Raw genomic sequence first — 10818 nt, 5'->3', positions numbered from 1 at the left:
TCCTAATAGGAATATAAAGTACTGTATCGCCTTTGATTTCCCACAAGTGATCAAGGATAGTGTACAAAATGCAGTGCTTGCGATAATCAAGTGTAATCACTCTTGCTTTGGCAGCAGCCCTTGAAGTTGCTCTATCTGTTGCTGCATCAGTGATCCGCTCGGTTCGAAGATGGCCCGTGCAGGCTCCTAGTCTGTCTTTGATATCTCCACCCCTGCGTCTGGGTTTGTTAAGCAGTCAGATGAGGCAATTTTGCCTTTCATCTTTCTTTTTTCCAATTTCATTCTTAGCTGTCAGTACTTAATTAATGTTTTTTGCCGCAATTTTTCCAACCTTCACCGCCGATGACAGAGATGCGGCGCGGCTATTTATATTATCAACTCATTTCATGAAGCCAGACCTTGGCTTCTAGTTTGTATTCCGAGCCTTGTGACAGGAACCTGATGTGGCATTTGGGGGAAAAAGCATCAGCCATCATAGGATATGCTGCATATGAAGACTGATGATATCAACTGATGTTATCAACAAAGTCGTTTGGGGTCATAATATGAAGGAATATGTGTGATAAGGGGGGAAAAAAAACTGTCAGCTTTTGACACTTGGTCCTCTTCTTCATAAATAGGGCTATGGTGGTTTTAATTTTTCAGAAACCCCACCATTACTCTTGCCTGTGCATGTTGTCTTCATAAGGTCATGCAGAAATACCAAAGACTTGCACAAAAGAGAGTTTGCTTCAGCGGTGGAAAAAGCTATTCTATCATCCAAGGTGATTGTTTCTCATGCATTATTCGTGAGAGGTGGGTGTCAAATTGAAGCAAATCAATATGCTGAAGGTGAAAGAAACACAGCAGATATGAAGAGCGTATATGTCTCTGAGTTTATTAACGGAGGAGTGTATGATGAAACCTGTAACCCTCCGTCCACACACAACTTTTGTAAAATTAAGTTCATCCAGTACAACCAGATCAGGTACAAGATCAAGAATCTTCTGAGCTGCCTCGGATGTGAAGGAAAATGTTGGCTTCCGTTAATGGTCCTGTACTGAAAATGGAGCGTCCCAGTTTCTTTTATCATCACAGCACATTCACAAGTTTCAAAATGGAAAAAAAAAGTCTCGACAACTGCACAAACAGGTTTTTTTTTTTCACTTTTGTTATTTTTGTCCCAGGACTCAATGCATAGGATTATACAGTTAGAATACAGTATTTCAACGCGTTTTACAAAGATTTATATGATATAGGAAACGAGAAATAAAAATAATAACTGCACAGCAGTAAGAAAGGTCATTTGTCGAGTATAGATAGTCATTTATCGTACACACTGTGGAATAGCTGAGAAACACAGGGCAAAAAATGAACACAACTGGAACAATTTTGCGCATATCCATCTACATAAGGATAACCTTTTGGCTTCAGACTAATTTAGGAATGCCAGACATTTTCAAGGGAAACCCAAATCACATTGGCCACTGTTTTACATTTAATCAGTTTGGCTTTTTTTTTTTTCTTTTTCTTTTTTTTTTTTTGCCTTACCCACCAAAGTCCTACTAAGCACACACCACAGACACCCAAAGGAAATGCACACATCAAAATTGCAACCATAAAAGAAATCTTACTGAAACATCTTCAGCCTATTGGCACGCAAATGGCTGCAGCAGGGCATCTAGCATTTGAGACAGCACACATAAGATCACAAGTCCAAATACATTGCTGTGTCTATATCACTATCATCATCATAGTCACCTAGGTTACCAGTAGAATAATTTAGAAACAATATATGTAATATCCTATATAAGGCACATTTTTGGTGAAAGAAAGGCTCTGAAAGAAGCTTCTTGCATCAACTCTGTCAGTAAGAAAGGACTCAGCAGTAAACAACACCGGAGACAAGGATGGAGCCTGCAGTCGGCATGCAATTAAGATCAAAAGCCTCCCCTGCTGATTCCATTATACAGAGTGCCACTCTGCACTGCGCTGAGTGGGCAGTGCCAAGTGCTGTTGGTCGGGATGCCAGGGTGCCATGCTGAGACAGCAGGCAGGCAAGCTCGAGGTCTGTGCACACCTCTCTCTAGCGAAGGCAGGAATCGTTAACATTCTTGGGGCTGTAGAGAGTGTCATGCGCCGTCAAATCCACACACCCATGATCAGATACAGCGAGTACAATTAAATCATCTGTCAACAGCAAGGCCTACAATTTAGGGACGGCGTCTAATGGCCCAAGAAATAACCAACCTACCCTGGCGACACCTCGGTTCTGACACTGACATATCAATAACCCAATTAATATAACAATTATGTACACGACTGAACCAAACACCCCCCTCCCTCCCCCGACATCATACAGAGGCTAAATCCACGATAATTGTTCAGAGCATGCCATTTAAGTACCGACTGAATCTCATCTAAATTATTAACATCAGCGACAGGCTATTTCATAGCTGTAGAGGCAGAATTCTTGATGACTATTTGGAACATTACACGGGTAATACTAAAAATATGGTACAAAAATCATAAACATGAGCAATGCATAAAACAATTTGAATAGTCTTCTAACATATTGCTGAACTGCTACTTTAGTAAGCAAATGCAACTGTTGATTGTGGCTCACGGTATACTGACATTATTGCAGGGCTAATATGAGTGACACGAATCTGTGGCAGGAAAAATGGTTGCTTCTTGCTGATACATATATGTATATAAAAATAAAACAATATAGCAAAGGAAAAAAAACTTAAACACAGTCTTTAACTATAATATCTTTAAAACGTATTAAATGTCCTTCTGTGCTTTAGTTGAAGTGGAATGTTTCATGGCACTGTACAATAAAGGGAGACAGACTGTGCTATTATCGATTTCCACAAGCACAACAGGTAATCCAGCCAGAACCAAATCCGAGTCAAAAGAAAAAGAATATAACTCAAATGTTTCTGAAACGCCTGGTGACCTGTCATTCATATGAGCCTGTACATTGCTAGATTAACCAGCGTCCTTTTGAGGACCCTTTGGTCTCTGTCATAAAGCTCATTGAGAGCACAGGCTCCAGTGTGTTACTGAGTATGGGGGAATTAAAACGACAAAGCAGGCGTCCTGTCACCCTCGCGCCTGACAGTAGGCATCCCGTGTGTGCACGCACAGTTTCACACATTCGCACATGTGCAATCCACCCAAACGCACACTTAAATTCAGCAGCACACACTCTTTTTTGTTTTTTCCACAAGTACTTCACACAGGCATCTACGCACACACAGGCTAATAAAAACACTATCCGCACCACAAGGTGATCCATTTAAAAAGATATTTTTTCTTATAAAGCTTTCCGCATAAAGACTGCACGATAAAAAAAATATATAATACAACTCTTAAAACCATTTTTTTTTTTTTTTTTTTTTTTTTTTTACACAGAGAGAAATTGAACATCTGATTATCTCCTATGCCAGTGCTCCACAGAGGGGCTTAAATCTCAGAGAGAGTTCTGCCGCACTGCATTGTGGGAGTAATATTCAGTGAAGCATGAATGAGTGCGCAGACCTTTAAGGTTTGGCAAGTGAGCTTTAAGGCGTACCTATGACAGTGTAACCCACCATTTTCTTCCTGTCTCCTCTCTTTCTGCATTTCATTAGTCTGTTACTCCACACAGAACAGAAAATTACCCCAGGGCCAAGTTGTACAATAAACACGCCCACATCGGTCCCTTCTCACATTTCCTAATTTCTGGAATTTATTCACTAAAAAAAGAAAAAAAAAAGAAATAAGCCCCTGTAGTCACTGGTGATATTCCCCCCTCCCTTGGTTCCTCCCTCCACTTAGTGGGTTAGAGATCAGTCACTTTGTTTTCCAGGGCGGCTGCTATCTGCTGGAGCCGCAGGGCTAGCTGTTTACTCTGGGCAGCTGGGTCCTCTTCCAGAGATGCGATGATCTGAAAAAAAAATGGAAGGTAAGAAGGACAGTAAAAAAAAGTGAAATGTCGGGTATAATAGGTGTAGAGGGTGTAGAGGAGACAAAGAGTTGGACAGAGGATGGCATAAGGGTAATGTCGGAAAAGCAAAGAAACAAGGAGGAGGGGGATGGACAGAGAAGAAGCACAGGACAAAGAAGAAGAAGAAGGGTGGAGAGTGGGAGGAGAAGATGGTGTTATTCGACATCAGCAATCGCGTCATATAAGCTGTTATTCTTTGCGAGTCCCACTTAGGGGAGACTGACAGCCCCATTTGTTTATCCAACTTGTTCATTAGGTTTTGTTTATCCCCTTTTCGTGACCTCAAGTGGCAATGCACAATGGACTCTTAAAAATCAATTCCCAGAGCAATTTTCCAATTCACATCCCACAGAAATGCTTTCAATTAAAATTTCATACAATCACTCTTCTGGCATATCAAGAGTGAAGAGAGAGAAAAAAAAAGGAGAACCAATAATATAGTGGGCAGTAGTGCATTCAGTGGAATAGCCTCCTTCGGGTGTGATAGGAAAAAGAAGGGCCTCTTACCCCATCATAGTATTTGCTGGCGTACTGGTAAAGCTGATGGAGAGCCACGTGTGTGTTCAGTTTGTCTGTGTGAGACTGAAAAACATAAACAGAAATTTAAAGGTTAAAGTGGAAATCCAACCAAACCATGAACCTGGACCCAGCTGAATAAACTACACCCAGGCTTTAAAAACTATGGAGGAGCAAATGAGAATTACTGCACACACATAAATAAGCCTCTGAACAATGCTGATATGTAATGCCACCGGGCATTAAAGTTATAATCCTTAAGATTTTCATAAACTCAAATCCTGTTTTTTATATTATAATATAAAGGAAGTCAATTATTGAATGCTTTTTGGTTAAAACCATTTGAGTTAATTCGGCAACAGTGCAAACAAATACACCAGTTCCTCTTTTGTTGTTTTCAGCAGCATGTAGTTGCAAAGTGCACCCTTGGCGCAGTAAGTAAAAATACAATTTTCATACTATCCTTCCTGTGGAAAACATTATGTGGATGCCACATCAACGCAATATGATTCAATTATGACTTTCTCCACTGGTTTCCTGTTTCACCCTATCCTATCTGCTGTCAATTAAAGACAAAAACTCCCAAAATAAATGGAACAAAAAAAATAAAATAAAAAATTTAACATTATGGACTTGAAAGTGGACTATGAATCTCTCACAGTTAACATGCCAGTACAAAAGAGGCTTTAGAAAGGAAATACCTTTTTCTTAACTTATTATATCAATAACTAAGTCCCCGGGGGCATTTGGTAAAAAACAAAACAAAACCAAAAAACCCAGCAATCTTAAATATGTTCAATACCCACACTCGAGGGACGTTAAAAATTATGACTTGGATGATAATCCAGGACTGAAACCTTAGGGATTGCAACATTAACAGCAAGACGCGTTTTTATCCCAGAGCTGTAAAAGCATTAAATGCTGCATTGTCCACATGATTGTGCTGTGTGCAATGGAGGGTTTTGCAGTTTAGGTGAATGAAGAAAAGTTGTTTTTGTCTTTTATTTTTTTCATCTCTTATATAGTTTTATGCAATTTACAGATTTTTTTTTATGACTGTTGTGACTGATCTTTGCACTGTTGACATTGCACTTATTTCACTGCACATGTTACAGTGACAATGAAGATATTCTACTCTATTGTGTTCTATTCAAAAATGACAGATGTATTCCTTACCCGTGACACCTCTGCCAAGTGAGTGTTCATGTCCTGGTCGCTGACAGATACCATCTGCCTGATGCCCTTGTAGTAACTAAACACACAGACACACACATAAAGAGTAGACAAGAGGTGGTAATTGCTCCATTATGTTAACTGATATTTAAAAAAAGGTATTACAATCTCCAATGATAACAGATGGAAAGTGCTGACAGTACTTACTCATCTACCATCTTCTTATAGGTGGAGATCTCCTTTGCATAGAGTAGTTTGTTACTTGGCGAGTCCTAAAGGGGGAGGGATACAACTCAGTGAAAATGGCACTTTAAATTAATGTGCCTATGACCTTCTCACATAATCAAATTTGTTCTCATCTTTTGTTCATCTTTTCACCCATCTTCCTTTTTTCCTCCTCACTCCTCCACCTCATATTCTCCCACCTCTCCCTCCTCTTGTCCATTCGTTTCCACTCACCCGGCTGAGTTTGTGCTCACTCTTGGTGCAAGCATCCATAAAAGTCTGGGCGATGACAGAGAGCGAGGCGTCCACCACTTCAGACACGTGGACGTCAAAGATGAAGTGGGGATTCTTGAGGATGTTCACCCAGAACCGCAGAGGGAGGCTGCACGGGTATTAAAAAGAGGGGCAAGAAATCAGTCTATCATCACTGGTTGTTACCGGTATTATTGTTTCAGAATGGGGGGGGGGGGGGGGGGTGTCTCATCAACCGCATTACATCCATGAATTAATTTAAGTCAGGGAGGCATTTCATTTCATGTGTGAGAGCACTTGCCTGAGGTGCAATTGAGTGCAGTACAAGATAATAACAGGGATGGAGAAAAGCCTTTCTTGTCGTTGTCAGTTTATTCAGAACAATACCCTTGACTGTCAGTTTATATTACTGTTTCACACGATGCTGACCTCTGTGAGAACTATTGCTGTTCACAGAAAATTAAATGAAAAAGAAAAAAAATGATCTCTGAAGACTTTTTTTTAACAACTAAAGGGATCTGCACAAAGCAACATCCAATGACGGTTGTCTACTCTAACAAACAATGATTAGAAATGATAAAGCAGCTGACCTCTGAGGTTCCTGTGCAGCCTAACAACTTAAAGCCCAGACTACATAATGCAATGCTCGAATGGTCTTGCTAATTTCCCCCCTGAACGGAAAAACAAACTCCACAGACTTTCTTCCAACCTCATATCAGCTTTTACATTCAAAAGAACAACCAAATACAATAGTTTAGGGAAGAAAAAAAAAACTCCTCCCCAATCGGTGAGAACGTCTTCTGCCATCTGAGAGAGGAAACGCACCGCGTAAAATTCATACTGGTTTGGTAATATCTCCAGGGAAGGCTGCCGTGAGAATACAATGGAAGCATAAAAATAGCAATGTTGCCATAATCACAGAATTAAATTAGCTTGGGACATAATTACCATGTTTGTTTGTTGTTATGCCTCATACACACATTCATATTTAGTACATGGCCCTCAGTTGATTTGATAAACAGAACGGGCGGATGCAGAGTGTGGTGTGGAGTGTAGTAAGTAATTAAATCGCTCATCTTCTGTCCTTGTGTGGCTGCTCTCTTGCCAGCCTTGCGTCAATCACCGGCATCTACATGCAACACGTCGTCTTGTATGCTTGAGCCTTAGCCGACGTGACACTAATTTATGCACTTAAATGTCACATGGGAGCAGGGGGATTGCAAATGCAAACTAAGTAAGTTGAAATTGGGCATTTGTATTCTGTCCATTCTGGGATAAGTAAGTTTTATTTCTTGGAGAGTTACAGTGTCTCAGGCAGCGGGATTTCTGTTGGTGGGAATGAAATCGGATAGCTGTGCTTGTGTGGACTGGTTGTGAAATTGTATACCACAGTCGTATCTAAATGAGAGGTCCTTGTATTTCATTCAAGATGTATTTTTTCATACTATGCCATACTTCTGCACCACTATAGTTAAGACGAAATTATCCTAGAAAGCTCCTCTTACTATTTTACATTTTCGGGAGTTATAGCTACTCATTGGTTTTCTGATTTAAATAAAAAAAAAAAACCAACCTGTATCTAATGGAAAGCATTAAGATTAACTGAATCATCCAATCAGTTTAGTGCTCAGATGGTTCAGGTCTAAAGAGGAAAGAGGGGGAAAGCAAATACTTTCCCCCTCTACTGGCAAAAATGGAAATAATACATGAACAGTCCAAACTTGGGTGAAAATATTGATTAGATTTTTTTTAAATTAAACTGAAGATGAAAAGATTTCCCATAGTCCACTAATACAAAATGTTACTTTAAACATTTAGGTAAAAGGTACTGTCAAAACGTATGAAACTATCTGCATAATTTCCTGTTCTTTTAAGAAGGAGGGAACAAGATGTAGTAATTATAGACATTTGGTTGAAATACTGTTAACAGCAAGTGGGAAAAAAATGCCTCTCAGGGAAGGAAACATCAACAACAATGAACTAGCTGCTAATGACCATCTAACATCCCCTTAATGGCAAAGGCTGATATCTATATTGACTACATGGAGCATAGAGCCACAGAGGAGCACTCTGTGATCTCCACCCTTTTCCATGCTCTGATTGCAAGGATTGGAAAACTTCTTTAGGACCTAAACCTATTTGATCAGTGTATTACGTCCAAAATATTATACATATAAAACCCTTGAGAATGACCCCAAATCCACTTTTTAAATTGTCCTCTAGTAAATAAAAAAAATAAATCCCAGGCACAGATTCTTCTGTTACTCTAAATCTTAGACAATAAATTGCTGCAGTGAAAAACTGTGATATATTCTCTGATACTGATGCATAAAGTAGGTCATAGAAAAAAAATCCTGGCAAATAAAAACAAGATTTTTGTTTTACATTGCAACACTTGGAGTGGGTTCCTGTGTTTAAAAGAGCTTAAATTTGCTTTTTAGGGGAGAATAAAGTTTAAGTGGCTATCTCCTGTACTTAAAAAGTTATGCAGGTCCATAAAATCTGGGGAAAAATACTACTTCATATGTACTTCAGGGGACAGTAACACAGAAATAGTCATTGTCTGATGCTTGTTCTGAGGGAGTCATGTGGACTGATTGATTTCATGGAATGAGGCCGGAAACAAATACAAATACAAATTTGTGGTGCTGAGTCCTTACCTTTTTTTTCTTTTTACATATTTAATCATTTATCTGGATTTGCTGTAGAGTCTCTTTGTAAGACTGGACTAAGTTAACTGCACACAGTAAACTTTGCAGAACAACATCCTTTTCTTTTGATACTTGGAGTACATCCACATACTAACATACAGCATACAAAAGGAACTCTGACAGTGATCATTAGTGTACGCAGTCGACCTGTTGTTTTACCTATTCGTCTTCCAGATATGGATAGTCTCCTCATCCACATTGTTGTGTTTCAGCGCTTGCTCATCCAGGAAGTCAAAGAAATATTTGACAGCTGGTGGGACCACTGCCCCAGAGCACAGCACGCTGCGGAAGAAGTCATCCACAAACTGCTGCAGTGTTCCCTGAAAGGGGCCACAAATAATGTGAGACAGGGCAGAGACACAGAGCGCAGCCAGAAATACCAGAGGCACATCTATTTGCAAGGAGAGTATAGCTATTCAAGTTTTTACTGTGCATTTTCTGCTCTTTCCAAAATAGCTTTAAGTTGGAAAAACCAGAATTTTACTGTTTAGTCAGTGTAACAGTGCCCTACTTACTGTAATAATTGCATAAATGTTTTTGTCTTGTACCTTTACGGAAAGGAGTCTTGTTAGATAGATCTCTGTAATGGCTTTGGTCATCGACTTGTCCTTTATGCTTCCTCGTTTAGATTTGATCTCATCCAGTTCGTCTGTTGGCCTCACCAAGTGAAACACTTTATCATCTTCCAACAAAGCATTTCCTATTTGAGGAAAACACCAGTGTAAACTTTCTTTTGACAGTTCTACTTCTTATTTATTCATGCACATGCTTACAGAAAACATTCAGACGATTAAAATAAAAAAACGAGAGGGTGTGTCTACTGAATTTGAATGAGACTATCCAAGAAGAAATGCCATCAAATACTCTCAAATGTACATAAAAAAGCTGAAGATAAAAGGACATACTATTTCAGCATAATCTCAAAGCGTGTTATACATAAAACAACATGTATTAGCATGTTAATTGGTCGTGGGAATATGGACAAAAACCCTGGAGAAACAGAACAAAGGCAGGAACTCTCAAGTACACATTTCATCTGTGTTCTTCTGGGTTCAACATGTGTGTGTTTATGTGCACGGTATGCGTGTACTTAGAGATACGTACGCTCCTCGTGGTTTTCCTGATTCTGGTCATAGTTCTGTTGCGTGTGCTGCACTTTGGACAAAACTAATGTGGCGTTATCCCGCACCTGGAATGTACAATCAATCATTTTGTTAGATGACAACACACACAATGAAGCAAACTTCACACACCTTTGAATTTAATAGCTACTGTGACTGTGGTCAGCAGTGCCTTCTAGCACCCAGATCTAATTCCTAATCAATGTGAATGAGCGGACACGAACAGTGAGTCTTTATTGGGATATTTACAGGCCATTTTCTTTGGCGTCAACCCATTATTGACCCCACAAATACTGTGATTAGCGCTACCCTGACACAGCCAATGAATCTATAGGAGCAGGTCTGTTGTCTAAGAACAACAGCGAGACAGCAGGTAGGATGAAAGAAACTCGAGCACCTTTAAAAGAGGCGGATTTAAGTGGCTGAAAAGCAGAACAGGTAGGGGATATTCGCGAGTGACCTTTATTTTCTGTGGATCAATACAGTGCCAAGAAGATTTAGTGGCATTCTGTCACCACTGAGAGCCAACAAGACCAAACAAAGAGAAAGCTATGGGAGTCACAGGTAAGAAATTAAAATTTGTAGGTGATAAAAACAAAAAGTGAAGAATTTTATTACAGTGCTATTGTATAACATATTCTTTGGGCCAACATTATCGTAAATGATCTATCTTGAACACCTATACACTCCATAAAAGTTAATGATGAAATCTTTAAGCAGCACTTTAAGGATAAAAGCTTTTATTCTCTTAGCTTTTACATAGCTTAGTAGTTACTGGCATAGAAAGGAGAGTGAAAACTTTGTGATGGTTGTTGGACTTGAACTAAAGAGTCATAAAACAAGATAA

The 10818-nt window shown here is 39.4% G+C and overlaps 1 protein-coding gene across 3 annotated transcripts in view; it reads right to left on the bottom strand.

The window, feature by feature from the left end:
- Positions 1-862: 862 nt before the first annotated feature.
- Positions 863-10818, bottom strand: part of LOC134631209 (plexin-B2-like) — a 129848-nt gene continuing 119892 nt past the window's right edge. For all 3 annotated transcript variants that reach the window (XM_063479310.1, XM_063479311.1, XM_063479312.1), the window contains 8 exons: positions 9955-10039; positions 9399-9550; positions 9010-9170; positions 6122-6269; positions 5870-5934; positions 5666-5741; positions 4481-4555; positions 863-3913 (listed from right to left, as the gene is read on the bottom strand). In XM_063479310.1, coding sequence (XP_063335380.1) covers positions 3809-3913; positions 4481-4555; positions 5666-5741; positions 5870-5934; positions 6122-6269; positions 9010-9170; positions 9399-9550; positions 9955-10039 — 867 coding nt within the window. In that variant the 3' untranslated portion in view covers positions 863-3808. The remainder of the gene's footprint in view (positions 3914-4480; positions 4556-5665; positions 5742-5869; positions 5935-6121; positions 6270-9009; positions 9171-9398; positions 9551-9954; positions 10040-10818) is intronic.

Source organism: Pelmatolapia mariae, linkage group LG7 (assembly GCF_036321145.2).
Source record: "Pelmatolapia mariae isolate MD_Pm_ZW linkage group LG7, Pm_UMD_F_2, whole genome shotgun sequence".
Lineage (NCBI taxonomy): Eukaryota > Metazoa > Chordata > Actinopteri > Cichliformes > Cichlidae > Pelmatolapia > Pelmatolapia mariae.
Note: the sequence above shows the minus strand (reverse complement) of the source record. Positions and strands in the feature narration are given on the sequence as shown.